Source organism: Gregarina niphandrodes (assembly GCF_000223845.1).
Source record: "Gregarina niphandrodes unplaced genomic scaffold scaffold00007, whole genome shotgun sequence".
NCBI classification, from domain to species: Eukaryota; Apicomplexa; class Conoidasida; order Eugregarinorida; family Gregarinidae; genus Gregarina; species Gregarina niphandrodes.
This window is the reverse complement of record NW_011645778.1, coordinates 273,752-294,283: the sequence shown is the minus strand read 5'-3', so window position 1 is coordinate 294,283 and position 20,532 is coordinate 273,752. Positions and strand designations below refer to the sequence as shown.

Below are 20,532 nucleotides of genomic sequence, written 5' to 3'. Positions count from 1 at the left end.
TTTGTCATGGGTGTGAATCACACCGAGTACAAGACTGAGATCAACGTACTTTCTAACGCATCCTGCACCACCAATTGCTTGGCCCCGTTGGCTAAGGTGGTACACGAGGCTTTTGGCATTAAGGAGGGCCTAATGACCACCGTCCATTCCATGACTGCAAACCAGCTTACTGTCGATGGCCCTTCCCGTGGTGGTAAGGACTGGCGAGCCGGCAGAGCTGCTGGTGTCAACATCATCCCCTCGTCCACTGGAGCTGCTAAGGCTGTGGGTAAGGTCATTCCTTCGCTGAACGGAAAATTGACCGGTATGTCGATTCGTGTGCCTACAACGGATGTGTCCGTTGTTGACCTGACTTGCTCCTTGGAGAAGGAGGCTACTTACGATCAGATCATGGAAGCGATTAAGAAGGCTGCTGACGGACCCTTGAAGGGCATCTTGGCTTACACCGATCATGATGCTGTATCTACCGATTTCATTCATGACAAGGCATCGTCCACTGTTGACATCAAAGCTGGCATTTCCCTCAATCCCAGTTTCGTGAAGCTTATCTCTTGGTATGACAATGAGTGGGGTTATTCCAACAGACTCTGCGATCTCGCTGCCCACGTTGGCAAGACTTGCGGTTTCTAGAAATTTAATTTTTCCAGATTTTTGCGTTATTTTTTCCAAACCAAAGGTTAAGGAACCAATAGGGTTTTATCGGACACCTAGTTCACCAAAATGATTTAGGTTGAAATGCACAAGGTGGGTTATTTATCGTTTCCAGATAGATTGACAACTTCGGCTAGATGGTTGATAAGCGTATCTGTGTGTTCCAGGACGGTATCGAAACATACATCGGCCGTCATGGGCTGGTGCACTAAGCAAACGAGGTTGGGGCCGATTAGCTTCCTGACAATGGCCGAGCTGACGATCCTCATCATTCCAGAAGAGTTGATGACCACTACAGCAATCTCATCGCCAGCCTTCTTGGAAACATGTTCGAGGATATCTGGTTTGGTGAGGTGTCGTGCATTGCATCCTTGAGCAAAGCTGTCCACGAGAGCGCTGCTCGAAAGGAGAGAGGTATCGACTATGATCTAAGAACCAAAATTATTGCTTTCAAGGGATGAGAACGAGGGACCAAGAGTGGAGCAGGATGGGGGAGGGGACGGGAAGGATTGCAGTGACCCTTCTTATCGACGCCTTCCTCCTCCCCGAGGCCTTCTTTCTCCCCAGGTCTTCTTCGGCACAGCTTGGTAGGCACGAGAGACAGGAAACGTACGGTTACGATCATAATCAATGTGGAAATTCAGCCAGGCAAATTAGATAGAGTGTCTGACGGCTACCGAAGGCGCTAGCTAGGTTCACCACCAGGTTAGTGAGTTACACTGATTCCATATATATCGTGACCTAATTCACTGCGACCTAATTCCCAGTCCTGGTATGTGTTTGCAAACCTACGGGTATGTTCTGGGCGTCGATTTCTCGAGCCAGGGGAGACCAAAAGTGGCTTGTTGATGCGGAGTGGCTTGCCAGCACCGATTGGCTCGTCACACGCGGAGTGGTTCAGAGAGTGCTGGCGGGGGGCTGGGCCTCCTGGAAGAGTGTGCTAGGCAGGGCGCACTGGAGGAGAAGTTTGGTGGCTGTATGGCTGATGAGGTCGTTTTTTTCGCTGCAGGTGGGCAATAGGACGCACTCAGGGCAGCCGTCGGTGCGGTCGGCGGTGGCGCAGGGGCAGGCGAGGAGGCAGGAGTAGCACTGATATAGCATGCATTGAGCTAGGTCTTGAGTGACGGCATCGACGATGCCGAGACTGAGGCCGGAGGCTCGTTCGTAGACAAAGGCGCGTGGAAAGTGTGTGCCAGGCAGTACGGCGTAAGCACCTGTGCAGTTGCAGTTGATTTCCTTCACATCGCACCAGACGGTGGCCGCGAGCGCCTTGAGCAACAGGTGCGACAACCCGTGCACCGCCACCGTTGGTACGTACGTCTCATGCAAGTGCGAAGGCAACCGGGCAGCCGCCAATCCTCGCACGGCACCAAACCTTTTCCACACGACGTCCGTTAATCGCCACGCTAACCCACGTGTCACGAACGCTAGATCTGGAATCGCCAACGGCTCCTTTTCCACCCGCCGCCCCCCCGAACCCACGTATACGCGGTAGTAGTGTGGCACAGTCACTCGTACCCGCACATCCCCGCAAAAGACGTCACAAACACCAGATAAAGTTTCACCGCCAAACGCCCTTCCCAGTGGAGTCTCTCCCAGCGGAGAAAACCTTTCCGAAGTCTTTCTCACAGGGGACGTCTCTGGGTGGGGGCGGAGGCTGACTTGGTAGTGGTGGCTGACGCTGATGACGTCCCAGTGGGTGGAGTCTCCGGCCTTGGTGTAGTGACGGACGATTTCGCGGGGCTTCTGAATGACGGCGTACTGGCGAGTGGGGTTGAATTCCTTGACCACGTATTTGACGCCACGGTGAGGGTAAACGGCGCCGGGGAAGAGCGTCATGAAGGCGTTGACCATCTCGACTTCGTCGATTGGTGTGGCACCCTTGACCACGTCTGCAAACAGTCGCTGGTCGGATTCGTCCAAACGGCGGTCTTCCAGTCGCCAGTCTCCCGCCAAGTAGCCGCCTCCTCCGCCCTGGATTTTGCCCACGACGTAGACCACCACGTTCGGGATGGCTGTGGCGCGAAGGTCCACTAGCTGGTGGGGGTCTTTGAAGGCCGTGGCGGCCTGTGCAGATTGACCTAGCAACTCCTCTGCGAACACACACACGCCCTCCTCCTGCTTTTCCACGTGATGCAACTTCGCCTCCGAGCGCTCCGCGATTTGATACAAATCCGCTAGCGTCGGACGGTCCGGCTCCGGCTCCTCCCCCGCTCGTCGTTTCCGCGAAAGAAACGGAAACATACTCTCAATGTCCAGCTCCTCCAAGTCCGTCCCCAGCACTGTCTCCACCGTTGTCACCGGCACTCCGCCGCCGCGACACAGACTATCCAAGTCCAATGCCTTCGCCTCGTGGTCCGCTCGAACTCCTCCACTCGTTTTGGCCATTATCAACGCTCTACTGGTCACGGCGAACTTGTAACTACGACAGACAGAATACCCCCGGTGTGCCTCCCGTCAGGCGTATGGGTCAGGCCCTGTGTCAATACTTACTATCCGTGCGCGACTTGTCTTATCTCTCCCGTGTTCTCTGCGACCTGAATGGCGCCCAATACTGGTGGGCCAAAAACGGCGGTGAGTACCTTGGTGCTGATTGGCGTGTTGATTTCCTTGAGTGCACACAAGAGGTGTTGTTTCAGCAAGATGACGTTTCCGGGATTGAGTCCTACGGGTTCAGGCGGCTTGCGCCAGAAGTCATTTTTGAGCACCTTGACGACGTAACGCTCGACCGGCGAGTCGAAGGCGACCAGGAAGCCGATGCTCGCGCGATTGTCGGCACGGCCAGCACGGCCAAGGCGTTGTTTAACGCTACTCACGCTACCTTCAAATCCCAGCGTTATGACCACATCCAGTAGCCCCAGGTCAATACCCAACTCCAATGCGTTCGTCGTAATAACCCCGATCACCTCATTCTTGAACATTCTCGATTCCAGCTCACGCCGGGACTCCTTTGTATAACCACCACGGTAGTTGACTACACGGTTATTGAAAGGCAGCTTCTTCGTAACCTCGTTGTATATAATCTCCACCAGACTCCGGCTATTACAGAACAAAAAAGACCGCACATTCTGGTCCACAAAGTAGCAGAACAACCTAATCGAATCCTGAATTGCAGACTCCTTCCTCTCGACCACACCGGCCGAAAAGGTCTCCGAAAATGACATTAGATTCGACGTTCCTACTACGGCATCCTCCGTAATGGACGCACCAACAAGGGACAGACCGGGCGCCGACACAACCCGTTTCGGCAGAACCTCAGGGAAGGGATGAGTGGAGAGATCGGACTTGGTTGACGACCGCTTTGGCGTGAGTAACGTAGACGCAACCTTTGGAGATATCGTAATGGGGAGCTTCCTCGACACACTAGTGGCATTGCCATGGGGGGCTTCATCGACGTGATGCTGCACCACAGAAGGGTCCCAAAGAACGTAGAACTTCTCCCCGCTCGGGGCGCCATCATGAGTAATGGACACACACTGGCGCCCTGTTAGAAGCTCAAAATGTCGCTCAGGGTTACCTAACGTAGCTGAAGCAGTCATCAACTGGACTTTCCGCGACTGTTGATGTTCTTCGTCAACCTTGGGTTGTTGACCGCCCGCTTCCCGGTCGCTCGCTTGCTGGTCTTGATCATTGGGTGGCTGGCCCTCATCACTGGCTCGCTGCCCTTCTGTATCTGTCCGGAGAACAGACAATTGGGTTGTGTCAGGAACCAAAATACGGCGTCGTTTCCTCACTACATCTCGAGTATGTTGAGCAGTTAAGTATTTATTGAGCAGTAGCACCCTTCTCAAGGTAAGCGCTGCATGGGCGCCGAACACTCCCCTGCACACGTGTGCTTCATCCACTACAATGAACACGAGTCGGCGAATGAAATCGAGTCGTTTCCACATGGCCATTGTTTTGTGAAGGAAATCAAAGTTAGTCAGAATTATTCGATTATGCAAGACCAGGTCATGCCTCCTGGCAAACTCGACATCACCATCAATTACTCCACACGGGATTGTATGAACAGAATTCACCCTCTTCACTTCCTCAACCATCTCCTGCCATTTGAGCAGTTGATTCTGAGCCAACGCCTTTGTAGGATAAATCGCCAGCAGCGTACTTCCTGGGATTTTCACTAGTCTGTCAATGCCATGAGCTATAAACACTCTGTATAAATCGAAAGCATTTTAAGAAGGCGACTGGGAAGCCAGGCGGCTTGGAAGCCAGGCGGCTGGGAAGCCAGGTGGCTGGGAAGAAAACACTTACAGGCTTTTCCCGCTAGCAGTGCTTGTGCTAAGACTTAAATCATGTCCATCCAACAACGAATCAATTGCCCTAGCCTGGTGCACGTATAACTCGGGAGATTCAAGTGTCTCTTTCTGGAACATGTGGCACAAGGCTGTTCGAATTTCCAATGACAAGTGGTCGAAAAGACGTATGGCTTCTCGCTCAGCCGCTCGCTCGGCTTCATGGTAAACGTTCATTTGATCCTTATACCACTCCTGACCCCGCAGGTGGTCGAGCAGTCGTACGCAGTTTTGGGACCCGAAAACTGCACTGGGTGATATCACATCTAACCTCATGGCCGAATCCACGAGGACGAATAAGGATTCTTCTTCATTGTCTTCGGGGATTTTGACATCTTCGATAAAGTTTTGGTAATTTGCGCAGTCCAGATACAGGATGGAATCATCTGTGATAGGCCCATTGGTACCTACGAACTATGTGGAACGGTGTGTGGAACCGTGTGTGGAACGGCGGTGTGTGGAACGGTGTGTGGAACGGTGTATGGAACAATGAGCAAAGGCGGCGTCCTAGTCATGGCCGAACGTGTGTGCATTACCGAACTAATTTTAAGGACCCATTTGACCAAGAAGAGTAATGGGTTTTTCGACGTGTCAGCATTCAAGCAATCCACGCAATACTCTCGGACGTAATTCTTGTTCAGCAGAGTATTCTCTTTGCAGAAATTCTTCCAATTCTTCTCCAATCTAGTCAAGAACTGCTTGATTGAGACCCCCTCCTTTTTCTTTATGCTTTGCAGTGCCAGAAACACACACCTGAAACAGTTGCACTGGGTTACGAACACTCTCTACTTTAAGAGGACTAGCAATTCATGGCGCATTAAAATACTTCACGTGTCAGGTTCAAAAATCGATCACCGCACTCGACAAGTTCGGATTGCCGATAAACGAGCTCTGGCAAAGAAGCGGGAGCTCGTTCATCGGAAATGTGAACGCCCCGAGTGCGGCATCAGTCCAGTATGACGCGCATACTGCACACATGCGCACAACGCGCACGTGTCCGTACACCTGATATTTTTCACACGCCTGAAGCAGCCGTCACACACAGCGGACGGCGCCGCACTCGAAGCAGCGGTCAAAGACGGCGGTCGGGGCGAATGGGTGTCCGTTTGCGCAGCAGTACCAGAGATAGTTTCCCTGCATGGCGTCCAGACGTGTTTGGAGCCGTTCGATGCTACGGCTCAAGTTGAGCCTAGGGCAAAAGCTGCGTTGGCGGACCGCAGCTCTGGTCGACATGACCCCGTCCACGAGGCCCAGCGCCACAAAGGGCACAGCGTGGCAAAGTCGCTCGGCCTTATCCAATGCGTCAAGAGCCTGAGTGGTCAGCGTGTCTCCATCGGAGCTGGCCCGTAACTCGGATGCACACAACTGCGCCAAACAGACCAAGCCCTCGACTTGCACTTCCACGAATCCAACCCGCTCGGCGGCCGCCACCAGTGTAGCGCACTCGGCCCTGTTCTCCGTCAGGTCCACGACTATTTCTTTGCCCGCCAGATAGCAAGCGCTAGTAAACTCCAGAAGCAGCGCCGTATCCTCCTGCATCAGCAATAAATGTCCCTTCAGAGCCTGCGACGAGTACACCAAATCCGAGTCAAACCCATAGTCCGAGTGTTCGTCCGCATTTTCAGCGGTCGTAACGTCCGCATTTTCAGCGGTCGTAACGTCCGCATTTTCAGAGGTCGTAACGTCCGCATTTTCAGAGGTCGTAACGTCCGCATTTTGGGGCGCGGGGTTTGGGTGCTGTCGACTGTGCCTTCGCCGCTGTCGAATGCGCGTCTGCAGGAGCAGGAAGGGCGCCTCCACTCTCTCGATCTGTCTAATTGCCTCCTTGATGAGGAGTCTGCGTCGGCGTATCTGCCGCCAGTCGTCGGGCTTATGCTTCGCAAGGACCCTATGCAGTTGATTCGCTTGGCTCTGCCGGTTGCCGCGCAATTCCAGGGTATCGAACCGGATCGCGCGAGCGACAACCTCCTGCGTGTCGCACAGCGACTCGCCCAGAGGCCGCGGCTCCGAGTGCAACTGCTTGGCCATGGTCAGCAGCCACCGCGTCGTCTGCAACAACAATCGTCGTACTGACGCGTCCACCAGTGCCCGGCGCACCACCCGCCCGTACCGAGCCACAGTACGCAGCGACCCTCGACAATACGGACACACAGCCACACAAGCAACCGAAAAAGGCGAGATCGGCTCGACCGAACGAGGCAGAGTCGAATTCAGCACCCCCTCGCCCCCGGTGGTCGGTGGAAACTCGCCACTCTGGCCGCCGGAGTCCGGTCCACCGTCGGAAGCTAACTGCGCAGCCACTTCGAGATCCAAGTGCGCGACAGAAAAGAAGTGACCGCACGGCAGGAATATGCACGGCGATTCCCACAACCGAACTCGCCTGTACGTCTGCCACAGCACCCCATCCGAGTCCCACCACTCCTCAGCCTCCTTCGCACCAGCCTCCGGACTGAGCGGGTCAAGGCCGGCGGTGCCCTTGTCTTCGTCCGTTCGCTTGTCTTGGTCCGCGTCCTCTTGAGCCGTCTGGTCGTCGTCAGCGCGTGTAGCCTGGTCCTCCTCGTCCCGGGCCGTCTCGTGGTCTGCGCGCGTAGCCTGGTCCTCGTCGCCCCGGGCGGCCTTGGCGGTGGCCTCGTCGTGCCGGGGAGCGTATGGCCAGTCGAACAAGCCACAGTCCCCATCGTCCCAGCGTGGGTCGCCCAAGTATAGTTCCGTGTTTGCGACCGGCGTGGCCTTGACCTCTTCGGTGGCGCACTCCTGGCAGTACTTGGGTTCGGGACACGGCTCGCCGCAGACGGAGGGACACCGATGACCGCAGGCGAGCGGCTTTTCACATCGCGTGTTGCAAAGAGGCCGGTCGCAGGGGGCACTGCAGGGCATGGAGCAGGAAGAGTGCACACAGTGGGCAATACAAGGTTTGGTGCAGGGCGTGCACGGTTGCGAGCAGAGTGCACGACATGGACCATGCGTGCAGCCGCGGACGCACGGGGCACCGCAGGGCGCACAGTCGATATCGCCGTGGCACAGCGCCGCACACGTGTGTGAACAATCGTCGTACGCGCGGCCGCACAGCTCCGAACAAAGACCGGGCACACAGCCGCTCACGGTGCAGTCGCTACACCGTTCCGCACAAGAGTGCCCACAGGGTAACAACTGACCGCACATATGCGCGCACTCAGCACCGCCCGGCGCGGCCCTCCAGCACTCAACCTCTTGCTCGTGACCGCAGAACACAAACTTGTGTGCAACTCGCTCTCTGCACTTGTACAACGCAGTGGTGGTGCCCAGGGCGGTGGTGCCCAGGGTGGTCGAGCCCAATGGGGCGGTCGGGGTGGCGAAGAACTGACGGTGCTCCCAGCAAGCGATTTTGGTTAGTCGGTGTCCGCAGTCCTGGAGGGTGATATCCACGTTTAGCAGTATTTCACAGCGGTCGGGACAGGGTTGTCCGCAGCGTTTTGGGCAGGGGTGGCCGCAGTCGAATGGCGCGGCGGAACAGGGTACGAGACAGGGGACGAGTGCGTGAGCCCAGTCGGGGTGACACTTGTTTGAACACTTGTGACCGCAGCCAAGCGGTTTGGGGCACTGTTGACTGCATCCGCCCTCTGGCGCGTGCATGATAAAGTCGTTCGGCCGGGCAACCTCCAAGTAGATGTCTGGGTGATTCACACACGCGAGCGGCAGGGCGGGTCCGATGCAATCGTCTTGCGACAACAAACGAATTATTTGCGCCCACATCGGCACCGTTCGGGCCGTCGCCGAGTTACCCAAAATGTACATTCCATGTCGAGCTCGAGACAGCAACACGTTGATACGGTTCGCGCTCTTAAGGAAACCGCAACTACGCTCCTCGTTACTACGCACCACTGAAATTATGACCACATCCGCCTCCTCACCCTGGAAGTTGTCCACAGTAGCAATACGCAAGGAACTCAATAGCGACGAACGCACCGCCTGCCGTCTCTCCCCAGTGGACTCCAACGTGACAGCGTCGCCGATAACAGTATCGCCGGTGGCTGTAGGCGTAACGTCCACGTCCGCCGCCAGTCCGGCCCTGAGTAGATCATCTTGGTCGCCTTCGCCCAGAGCAATCACAAAATGGCTGCCGAGTGCTTTTTTGAGCTTGATCAACTGGCCTAAGTATGGGGTCAACACCGCTATCTGCTTGCTGCCATAGACTCCTTGTCGCACTAGGTGCTTAACCAGTCCCACCGCCATTTGTACCTCGAAGTCATTGAAGCGGCTTCCGTGAGGAGACGCGTCTGCCGCGGCTTCTGGTTCCCGGTGATCGAACCAGAACAGGCGCTTCCGCATTCCCACTACCGGCGGATAAACCGAGACCGAGGGTGCATCGAGCAGGTCAGGATAAATGGTGGAAGAGATTAGTCGGGAGATGCTCGGATGCATCCTCCTCTGTGTGGCGAGCGTGTCGTAGGGAATTCGCATACCCGTCCCGGGTCTGGGCGAGACCAGTCTCTCAAATAAAGACACATCGAAGGAGTACTGGGCGCCTTGCCAGCTTTCAACGCTCAAGTCGTAGTTCTGGCTATGCGGCCGTAGCTGCTGGTGGTCCCCGATCAAGATGACATGCTCAACAGAGGGCAACAGTGAGGTCAACAGGTGAGCCTCCAATACTTCGCCAGCTTCTTCACACAACAAAACTTTAGCCCGTAAACGTCGCAGCGTCTCCAGATTCCGAGTCAGCCCGGTGGTAGTCAACCCGACCACGTCAGAAGCCTGCAGCAGACGTAGCCCCTTCTCATCGCGAACGCGATAAAAGTCTTCCCTGTCCTCCACGTAATCAAAAAGGACGCCTGTAATGCTGTTGCAAGCATCTTTGTCCAGCATCTCAAACCAGTAGTCGAGCAAACGCGACCGTTCGGCAGCTGTCAGTGTCCACAGATCCGCCTCCAACAGGTCTTTGACTGGCCGCTCCGAGTCTATTTCCGGGTCCACCATTTCGCTCACACGTCCCTCAAACATACCATATAGCCATTCTCGCACTTGTTGCAAACCCTCTACCGCTGACTGCTCTACTTCCGACTGCTGCAGACTAAAGAGCTGATCGTAATGACGGGGGTGATACTCGCTTAAATAGTCTTCCAGTCGATCGCAACAGGACATGCTGCTCATGCATTGCTTGAGCTCCTTCGCTCGGCCTGCCAACTTCTTTCGGGCGCGATAGAGCGCATCTCTTTCACCCCGCGTTTCCATAAACTGGTGCACTTGATCGAAATATCGGTATTGGGAGTCTATGACCTCCGATTTGCAACCGCCTCCAATACGAATGACCGATTTGGTTATTTCTTTGCCAATAAGATCTTCCAATAACTGATCTAAGGCATGGTTAGTATAGCACACACACACGATCGGTCCTAGATCGCATTTTTGCTTATTCGCCAGCAGCACCTTGATCAACGAAACACCTGTGAAGCTTTTGCCAGTACCGGGTGGTCCTTGTATGAGGGCAATGGATCTTTGTAACGCATTTATCAGGGCGACCGCCTGGCCATGGTCCAAGGTCGTGACCTCTTCCAATTCCGCTACATCAAATGTCTCGCCCACTTTCAACAAAGGACCTTCCGTCACTGTCCGACTAGAAAAGTCTCCGTCCCGCTTCTTCAGGCAGCTGAGGTCAAAGGCAAAGTCCGGCGCCAGACTATACGTCGGAGGTGGGACCTGTAGTGCTCGGGCTGGATCTTCCGGTGCTAGGAATTGCGCAAAAGGCATGGTCATGCTTCGCGCCATGCTTTTCAGGGCCTCCAGTGTAGACCGGAAAGACTCCAAGACGACTCCAGGAAACTCAACCAATCGCAAATCGGATTTCATATGCTGCCGCCGGTAAGCGTCGAATACACATGCCACGTTCTCACCCGTCATTTCCACCACATGCAGCAAAACCTTAGCCGTGTGTGGGTCATCCGAAAGCATTTCCAACAGCGTTGGCGACCTATTTCCCTTCTTGGCCGGTTTCTCGACGACGGTACAGAATACCAGAATGCCACACGATCCCAGGAGACATACGAGAGACCCGAGTTGAAGGCGTCTCGTAACTCGCCACCACTCCGCCGGTTTCCATGAGAAAAGCCGCTGGTCCTCCGGCTGCGGAAATTCTACGGTGATTTCCAACCCGCGCACTGGCTCAATGTTCAACCGTGTTACTCGCAAGTCTCGATACACGCGTGTGCCTCCCTGCTTGCCCTTCCCGGTTTCCTTCGCGTCGCCTTCGTGCAACTCAGAACTGACCGCTCCAATCAGTTGACCAACTGTGTCTGCTCGTAGCAGTCGAAACTGCCGGTCAAGCAAACCTGCGAGACCTGACAAATGCCAATTCCTCGGGTTCACGGGAGGCAAATACGGAGCACGCATGCACTGGACTTCCGCGTAAGTGGGAAGGACCATGATTCGGCTTATGTCGGCATGATCGTTATCGTGCCGACCCCCTGGGGCTTCCTTTCTTCTGTAAGCCCCTCGCGGCCTTTCCTGGCTCACGACGGCATCATCGCCACTGGAGTTTCCGCCACCACTGTCGTTGGAGGCAGTGGCGTCTTCGGAGCCGTCGACTTCAGAGTCGGGGTCTTGAGTTCTGGCAGTAGCAATGACTTGAAACTGGGACGGCAGGTCGTTACCCACCTCGAACAGATCTAGAACCCGCTCCATACATGACCGCGTTTTTTGCAAAAGCCAGGAAAGCTCCGGAGTATAGACTCCCTTGAGCACGGCCTGCAGTCTCTCCGTGACTCTGGCCAGCCGTACCTGAACCTTCGCGTCCGAATTGAGCATGACCATCCGCTCAAAAAAATGTATCGACAACCGAATTTGCTCAATTCGCTCAACCAACGGAATCTGTTTTTGGAGCGTTTCAATCTCGCCGCTTCGGGTCCTCTCCAAGACAGTGGTTGTGAACTCCACCCACTTCATTCCGCGCACGCCCGAAAATCCGTACATAAAGTTGAAAACTGTTGCCACGCTCCTTTCCAACAAAAGTGACTCTGACACATACGCGTCGGTAAACACCCGTTGCAGCGGCATAACTCCACGCTCGAATAATGAATAACTGTCTGACAACGACGTCACCTCCGTCGGAACAGCATCTGCCAGCTGCTCAATGCGCTGCAGCCCGCCTTCTTCGGCCAACTTTAGTACTACGCGCTGCGCCATGTCCTCGTCTTGCCTAACGAAAAAGCTCGCCTTCTGAAATAGTGCTAACAGCTGTTCCAAGGTCGTGGGTCCGTTTGGGCCTCCTCTTGCCGGCATACTTCTCGTCCACGCGTCAAAAGGGTTCTCATTCCAGTACCCATCATACCTTCGACGACTCGGGGCTTTCCTCTTCGGTACTTGGTCACCCCAACACCATTTCGTTTTTTGTTCGCTTTTGCGCTCTGTTTGCCCGCGGGGTGCGTCTTGCCTGTGCATATTCCCCCAAAATTTCCTAATGATCAGACAGCAATGACTAGATTTATCACTGTCTGTGTTCACGTCCTAACCGATGCCCTTACGTTGTAATGGTGCTCCTGCAGGGCTCGGGCCGTTGCGCGAGGAAGATTAAAAACAGCGAAGACAAACAGCAGACTACGCACGCGACAAAGAAGATGATGGGTGATAGTGTGAACGGCAGTGTCAGCGGACTCAAGCCACCGGACTCAAGCCATCGGACTCAAGCCACCGGAATCAAACGACCGGAATCAAACGACCGGACCCTGCGGTTATAGCACTTTCCGTTTTTTGTTGCTGGCGTGGTTGCTGTCTCCTTTTCGTTTGGCCCCGGAGGGCTCTCCGTCATCTGCGAGTTCGTCATCATCGTCAACTCGGTTGGCGAGAAAGGCTTGTTGGGCTCTCAGTCGGCTCTTCCGAACTCCAAGTACCTCCTCGTGATCTTCTGGCTCGCTGGCGTTAATTTCCTTGACCTCTGCGGGTATCTCTTCGTCTCTGCAAAGCCGGCCAGCTTGTTCAAGGAGTTCTCGGACCCGTTCGCTTTCCTTGACGGAGGCGGACTCGGGAGGGTTTACAGTGGTGGCTGTGGGCATCATGGATGCGGTGGGTGCGGCGGAAGACTCTGAGCGTTCGTCTAGACGGTCATCATGTTCATAGAATTGGTTATAGATGTTGTCGCCAAACATCTCACGATCTATAGCGTCGAACGCGTGTTCTTCCTGATCATTACGGGCCATAAATCGAACCAGCTCGGGTGGTGTGGTAATATGTGTATTACTACTTGTGTCCTTTTGAGCCAGAAGATTTCGTAGCTTTTCCTCACGTTCCTCTTCATTAAACTCCGTTGAAAACATTCCCGCTTGAATAATCTGTTCATCAATCGACAACTTGTGCTGTGCCTTTGCCAATATAAGTTCCTCAACCGGTGAGTCTGTAACAAACCTGAAGACACGCACTTCGCGCTTCTGACCCACTCGATGTGCACGAGCCTGAGCCTGTAAATCAGCATGAGGATTCCAATCGCTATCGAATAATATAACTGTATCACCTGCCTGTAGATTCAGACCTAACCCTCCGGCACGTGTAGACAACATAAATATATGCGTCTCTGACATTGGATCATTAAAGTCATCCATACGATCCTGTCGATCCGATATTATCATGGAACCATCCAATCGATGGAATTTATAACCTCTTAAGTCAAAGTAATCACCCAATATATCCATTACTGCAGTCATCTGAGAAAATATTAGTATCTTATGACCAAATTGAAGTAATTTTGGTAACATGCGATCCAATACTTCAAATTTACCACTAACTCGATATAAATTATCATCAATGTTATACATATCCGCAAATAGATATGGATGATTAACTGCCTTACGTAATTGCATTATACCATTCGCTACAGATTTTTGAGTTATACGACCTGTCTGATCCCGAACCTTTAAACACTTGTTAACTAATTGATAGTACAAGAATTTTTGCCATGATGAAAGCGCAATCCGAATAACATATTCGCGCTTCGTCGGCAAATCAGTCAATACATCTGCCTTTACTCGTCGAAGCAAGAACGGTCTTAATACCAGATGAAGTCTGTTAATTACTACCAGCTTCTCCTCTTCCGTTAACGACACTTCCTCTTCGGCAAACTGCTCTTTAAACGGCTCTTCGAACCAACGCTCGAAATCTTCTCCGCTTGCAAACGTGTGCGGCATAAGGAAATTAAGCAAACTCCATAATTCATTCAAGTTGTTTTGCAACGGAGTACCAGTAAGAAGGAGTCTATGAGTGGATTTGAACTCTCCCAGGGTTGCATGGAACTTGGATTTGACATTCTTCATTTTATGGCCCTCATCAACAATGATGAAGCGCCATTTGACTGCTCCCAATACTTTCTTCTCTCTCAAAATATACTCAAATGTCGTCAGTAATACATTGTACCGGCCTCGCTTGACTTGGTAGTTCAGCTCCCTTCGGTCATTCTTATTTCCTCTATATTGCAGCAAAGTCAGTGACGGCGCCCACTTCGCGAACTCGCTAGCCCAGTTAGGCAGCGTTGAAAGCGGAACAGCGATTAAATGAGGACCCTTGTTGTTTTTGAACTCTTGAAGGTAAGCAACTAGGGAAATAGTCTGAATGGTTTTACCCAGACCCATCTCATCGGCCAGAATCCCGCTAAGGTTGTTGTTGTAAAGCGAGACAAGGAAGTCCAGCCCGGCAAGTTGATAAGGCATAAGGGTACCCCCTACCAAAGACTTGGGCTGGCCTACGTCTTCGCGTACTCTGTGGGAAAGCGTCAGGTACTGAGGCTTCTTGGTTTCAGTCTCTTCGTCAGAAACCTCCTGATCAGGTTTCATCTCTGCCTCTTCAATCTCGCTTGCAACGCCAACTGCCGTCGAAGAAGGGGTGAGCCCTTTCTTCGCCAGCCTGGCCAGTTCTCTCTGGCGTTTCTTCTCTCTGTCTTTATCTGCCTCACGCTTTCTTCTTGCCTCGTTTTGAACGCGCTCTGTCTGAATCTTTGACCCGATATCTTGAAGCAGTTGTTCGGTATTCTCCAAAATCTCTTGAATCCTTTGGTTCTTCACATTCTTGACTAAAGCGAGGTAGGCGTCCATATTGCGCTCTCTCAAAGCCTTCATCCTTTCCCTCTGCGCCCGTTCCGCCTCTTGCTGCTTTTTAATCTCAAGGGTCGTCATTCGTGTCCCTGCTTCCTTGGCAATGGATCCGAATGTATGTCTTTTCTTTTGTTTGCTATCTATCCAATGTCTACCATTACCACATACATCTTCTCTTAACCTAATAGTTCTAGCTAGTTGCAATCGGCCGGCAGGAAACTTGTGTTTCCTGAAGTTGGATAGAGACACGAATAGAGGAACGTGGTGCACATAGTTCGGAGGCGGGCACATCGTCCTGTTGGCGCTTAGAGTACTTCCCTTGTCGGACATGAGAGTACGGATCTTCACCAACACATCCTCCTTACGGTCCGCGTCCATTAACTTGCTCGCAGAGTGCCTGTAGCTTTTCGGAATGTTACCTGCAATGCACGACAACGTACCCACGGCATCATTAGTAGCAATAAAGTTATATACGTCTTCCGGTGTCCTCAACGAGTGCTTCAGGAACTTGCGCGACAAAATGGTTTGCAAAGTTCGCAAATTCTCCAATCGCACAGCGTAACTCATGTGTGCTGCAGTCTCTCCCGGCAGACACACTAGCCGACTGTACTTGCTAGACGTGTCCTTGAGGTAACGCTGTGCCAAGGTCGCCCGCGTCCACCGGTCGTGACTCATGCCACCACCCACTCCACTACTTATTCCACTACTTGTGACCCGACCGCTTCCCGCCCCACCTGTGCCCTGACTCGCTCCCGCCGGCCCTCCCGTGCTACTCGTCGGGCTACCCACTTGCTGCTGTAGCGCCAACTGCTTCGCCACGGACGGGTCCAGGTTGTCCTTCAAGTACTCCACGATCCGCGGATCCGGAACAATGCCTCGTTTGACTAAACGGTAGACGGCCAACAGAGCTTGGCCGTACTCAATGTACTTCTGCATCATTGCCGTCCGAGGCACCGCATGCGGCGAATGCTGAACGGCGGACACCCCTGGAACCTTCGTACCAACCGTCTCCAGCACTGCATCAAACACCTGCTTCTCCCTCTCGCTCAACTGCGCATAACGCAGCCAAAGATCCTCCATCCACAAAATACCCAGTGTTAAGAGTCAAAAAAATTCTATTTCTTCTTCATGCCAGCAGCAGCCTTCTTCATCGCTGCCTGATCCGCCTTCATCTTTTGCTTGTAGGCAATTTGGTCATCATCTTCGTCAGCTTTTTGTGCCTTGGCCTTCTTCAAAGGCTTCTTCTTACCACCCTAACAACAAGCGCGTATCTCCCAACCGGACGGGGATAAGGGGGCGGTTCCTCCACGTTAATGACACAACCCCCAGGGTCAGGAAAGGACACCCAAACTGGGACGTGGGGGAAGATGTAGGCAGGAGGTGTAACATACGTCGTTGTTGAGAACCATAAATACCCAGAGTGAAAATTCCTCGGTTGCCCCGTGTGTGCCTGATTTAATTTATGCTAAGACGGTGGTACCCCATAAGGTTGTTAGATGACGGATCGCTGCTATTGTATGAATATAAGAACGGCCAAATACCCTACAGGTCGTCGCAGTTAGAGGGGCGGCCATCTTCGGTCGGCGAACGGGCTAGGGTTCCGGCGAGTGAGTGTCGATCCGAGTCTGGAGCTGAGGGCGAGACGCGTACGTCTTTGAGCCGGGGTCGTCGTAAGTTGGCTTGGACCTTGAGTCGTTGCTTTAATCGTTATATGCGAATGGTAAGCAGCTGCGCCCGAAAGGTACCGTGGGTAGCCATCCTGTTTTACTTGCACTTCTTTCCCGTGTGGGTGTTATCGTTCGTTGCGCCTGCGGCAATTTTGTGGACGCGGAGTCGTTTGCTGATGGTCTTGTACACCCTGTTGGTTGTCTGGATCTATTATCCTCGGGACGCACCCAAGATCTTTCAGTACCTGCAGCTGTTGTACTTTTTCGAAATTCCACGGTACTACAAGGAAAGCTCGTTCAGAATACTGTACCCCCAACAGCACCCTCAACTCTGTAAGATTTTGTGTCTGTTCGATGACGCGGTAGAGTGGCAACAACGACCTGACGGTCACAAGCACAAGGAGATAGGTCTGACTCCTGAGGCCATTGTGGTCCTGACTGCGTTTAAGCCGACTGCGCTCAAGCTAACAGCGCTCAAGCAAAAGGCTGCGATAGACGGGCGCGTGGTCAAGACAGTGGCAAGCGAATATCCTTGTGATATCTGGATGTGTGCTCCGCATGGTTTTACTTCCAACGGTTGGGGCCAGCTGAGTATGTGCCCGTTCTTTAATGATATAATGAACTGCGTGTCCACCGCTCTGTACTACTTTGGACACCTAATAATTGCCTACACGTCCCTACTCGGAAACCCTCATCCGGTAACCTCTGAAGCCATCGATCGTACACTTGGTCAACGTCGGGCGATCTCGATTGTACCCGGCGGGTTCGAAGAGGCCACCATCATGAGTCACAATATCGACCGGCTCTACTTACTCAAACGCTACGGCATCTTCAAGAAGGCCGTCGACCACTGTGCCGGCCTCGTGCCGTACTTCACCTTCGGCGAAAACCGAGCCTACTACAACCTCCAAGGGTTCTGGAAAATCAGACAAACCCTAAACCACTTCTCCATACCCGGCGTCATCCCCTGGGGCATGTTCCTGTGGCTCCCAAAAACAAACATGTTCCATATCATCGTCGGTAAACGGATCACCCCGCAAGATGGAGAGTCAGTTCTAGACCTCAAAACGAGGTACCTGGAGCAACTTACTGAGCTACACGACATCTACGGAAAAGAATACTATAAAAACACGTATAATCATCTCGAAATTTGGTAACACTTTTTACGCAGTTTTTATTTTGCGTGTTGTGTAAAGTGCGCACACTAAATCGAACTGCAAAAAACGATTGCGACCAGGGTTGGACGCTATAATTGCGGCTTTAGATGGACTTGGTGCTAACCGAGCTTCGGATCGCGTGGGCGTCCATCTTGACCGTCGACTTGCTGGCTAGTGCTCGCCCACGTTGCAGTTGGTGGTGGCAACTTTCCGAACATGGTTTTCGGGGTCCATGCCGCTGTTGACGTCTTCCTCATCGCACTCGCTACTCTTGATGCCATCGATTGTATGTCGTAACAGGAACCGTTTCCCATCCACTTTGGCCCTCGAGTCGCTGTCTGGCCGCGACGCGTCAGGATTTGGCTTGTCCGAGTGGTCAGCTGCTGGACTGAGGTCGGCGGCGGTGCTTGTTCCGTCCCTGAGCTCGGTCGCAGCGCTTGGCTGGACCACGGGTTCCGCTTCGCCTCCCTCCGTGAGTAGCCACGTACGGTTAGGGTTTTCGCGGGAAAGGCTCTCTTCGGCAGGGTTGTCGTCTTTGGCTGAAGTGTGTGCAAACGCGTCCGCGCGATTAGAGACACGGTATGGACCTTCGAAGTACAGCGCTCTAAAGCACGCTTCTACAATCGACAACGCTTCAGAGGTGTCAGTGGAAGCAAGGTACTTGGAGTGCAAATGCGTGTGCGGTTCCCATTTCAGACGGAAAGTACTCGCTTCCGTGAGCGACCGCGCCTGCGCCCTCTCGAAGTAGGACGCGTGCATGTGAGGACACAGCATCGCCAGCAAGACGGAGTACGCGCCCCGCTGCATCAAGTTAATTCGGAGGTAGGAGGCGTCCGGCTCCTCCAAAATTCGGACCAACATCGCCGCTTCACTCCCGACCTGGGCCGGACTGCTTCGACACATTACGGTCAGATCTCGACCTTCCTCAAACCACCTGCCTGAAAGCAACGTCTGCGAGACCCATGAGAGCCGTTCCCATTCGCCGGGGGTAACGCGCGGGTCATCCGAGAGACAGACGGTTCGGTATATTAGAAACGCCTCGAACGCCATCGAAGCCGGCGCGACGCAGTCGACGCATCTCCGGCGTTGTGCGCTTCCTGTCTGCACTGCCTCGCTCACAACCCCTTGGCCGTTCCAGTCCTCTTGGCCGTTCCAGTCCTCTTGGCCGTTTCCGCCCTCTTGACCGTTCCCGCCCTCTTGACCGTTCCCGCCCTTTTGACCGTTCCCGCCCTCTTGACCGTTCCCGCCTTCTTGACCGTTCCCGCCCTCTTGACCGTTCCCGCCCTTTCGGCCGGTCCCCCCCTCCTGTCGAGTCAGCTTGAGGATGGTGCGCACTCGAACATCCTGGGGCGCGAAGGTGCGGATCAAGAGACAAATTTGTTCGACGTTTGCGACCTCCAGCGGCAAGTAGCCGAGGGAGTTCGCCAGAGCGACCTCGCCGAACGTGTTCAGCTGCTTGGTGGCTTGTTCGCTTGCGGCACAGGAAGACTGGAAGACAACTTCGACCAGCTTCTTCGCCACAGGTTCTACGCGTACATTGAGAGCTTGGATCCAATCCATGAAAATCAGAGGTTGAACAGGGTTCTTGGGATTGGTCTGGAGCAAGACGGTGACCAGGGCGCTCCCTACCGGTCCGTCAGCCACCTCCTCGGAGCCGGCTGGCTCGATCAGTTGTGTCTTTGCCAGTTCCAGCAGTTCCTTCGACTTTTGGAGCACAGTAGGCGAGTAGCCAGCGCACAACAAAAGGAGAGACAGGGCGATCTGGCATACCGGCAAGGACAACTCGCTCGGTGGGGGTACTGCCACTCCTGTGGTCTGTGGTCCCTCTGTGGTCTGTGGTCCCTCTGTGGTCTGTGGTCCCCCTGTGGCCTGTGGTCCCCCTGTGGCCTGAGGTCCCCCTGTGGCCTGTGGTCCCCCTATGACCTGAGGTCCCCCTGTGGCCTGTGTCGTTTGCTCCTTAGAAAGTTCGTTAGTTAGCAACATGGCGTAGAGTTTCTCGAAGACTGGTGTGGCTAGGGGGGCGCCTACTCGCTGGATGACTTGTGGAAGTGCCCGGGTGGCGAGAGCCGTTGCGCCTGCCTGTGGTGGGGTCTGGAGGTCGGAGGCGGTGAGGTCAGCGCGCAGTTTACGGCAGATGTCTCTAAGCATGCCATCGAGGAGGTCGCGAGGACCACGAGTCCGGCAGGTGTGGTGAAGGTGGCAAAGGAGTGCGAGTGTCGTGACGAGGTCGTCTGCGCTGAGGTCTTCGTCGCAGGCGAGTGCGAGATTGCACCAGTGCACGAGTCGTTGTGCAACGAACGGTTCGCGGAGCCAGGCGCTCGGGACGACGAAAAGCAGCTGCCGTACATCTGTATGTTGTTGCGCCGCCAGTTTGCGTAACGTCGAGTCCAGAATGTCGGAAGCTTTGCGCACGTTCGTGTCGGTCGCCAGCCATAATCTCTCGTCCAGTAGGAACAGAGTCTCGAAGTCCAACTGTGCGCCCGCTATCAGAATCAGGTTGTACACACACTCCGCTGCGTAATAGAGCACGTAATTGTCCGCCGAAATTGAATCCTCAATTACCGCACTCATCGAACATAACACGCGTGACGCACTGGTCGAATCCGCCCGTACCACCCCCAACAATGCCACCAACCCGCCCACCACTACTTCCCGTGACCGCGACCCGCGACCGCCCACCACCGGTCGCAACTGAATCTTCGCCGCCGCGCATGCCGCC

General features: G+C 54.1%; 6 protein-coding genes across 6 annotated transcripts; 2 read left to right on the top strand and 4 right to left on the bottom strand.

Moving 5' to 3' along the window:
* Window positions 1-132: 132 nt before the first annotated feature.
* GNI_051760 (glyceraldehyde-3-phosphate dehydrogenase) lies at window positions 133-630 on the top strand (the record flags this gene model as incomplete). Its single annotated transcript, XM_011131493.1, has 1 exon — window positions 133-630. The coding sequence occupies one exon, from the start codon at window positions 133-135 to the stop codon at window positions 628-630; it is 498 nt and encodes a 165-aa protein (XP_011129795.1).
* A 918-nt stretch (window positions 631-1,548) lies between these two features.
* Window positions 1,549-12,194, bottom strand: GNI_051750 (putative NF-X1 finger and helicase domain protein; the record flags this gene model as incomplete). The annotated part of the gene is made up of 4 exons (XM_011131492.1): window positions 1,549-3,073; window positions 3,145-4,803; window positions 4,903-5,357; window positions 5,985-12,194. The coding sequence occupies 4 exons, from the start codon at window positions 12,192-12,194 to the stop codon at window positions 1,549-1,551; spliced, it is 9,849 nt and encodes a 3,282-aa protein (XP_011129794.1).
* A 449-nt stretch (window positions 12,195-12,643) lies between these two features.
* On the bottom strand, window positions 12,644-16,069 carry GNI_051740 (DNA helicase; the record flags this gene model as incomplete). Its single annotated transcript, XM_011131491.1, has 1 exon — window positions 12,644-16,069. One exon carries the CDS (start codon window positions 16,067-16,069, stop codon window positions 12,644-12,646), a length of 3,426 nt encoding a protein of 1,141 aa, XP_011129793.1.
* A 35-nt stretch (window positions 16,070-16,104) lies between these two features.
* GNI_051730 (translation machinery associated protein TMA7) lies at window positions 16,105-16,398 on the bottom strand (the record flags this gene model as incomplete). The annotated part of the gene is made up of 2 exons (XM_011131490.1): window positions 16,105-16,242; window positions 16,381-16,398. 2 exons carry the CDS (start codon window positions 16,396-16,398, stop codon window positions 16,105-16,107), a joined length of 156 nt encoding a protein of 51 aa, XP_011129792.1.
* Window positions 16,399-16,706: 308 nt separating this feature from the next.
* On the top strand, window positions 16,707-17,813 carry GNI_051720 (putative diacylglycerol acyltransferase; the record flags this gene model as incomplete). Its single annotated transcript, XM_011131489.1, has 1 exon — window positions 16,707-17,813. The coding sequence occupies one exon, from the start codon at window positions 16,707-16,709 to the stop codon at window positions 17,811-17,813; it is 1,107 nt and encodes a 368-aa protein (XP_011129791.1).
* A 171-nt stretch (window positions 17,814-17,984) lies between these two features.
* On the bottom strand, window positions 17,985-20,384 carry GNI_051710 (putative transmembrane protein; the record flags this gene model as incomplete). Its single annotated transcript, XM_011131488.1, has 1 exon — window positions 17,985-20,384. One exon carries the CDS (start codon window positions 20,382-20,384, stop codon window positions 17,985-17,987), a length of 2,400 nt encoding a protein of 799 aa, XP_011129790.1.
* Window positions 20,385-20,532: the final 148 nt, after the last annotated feature.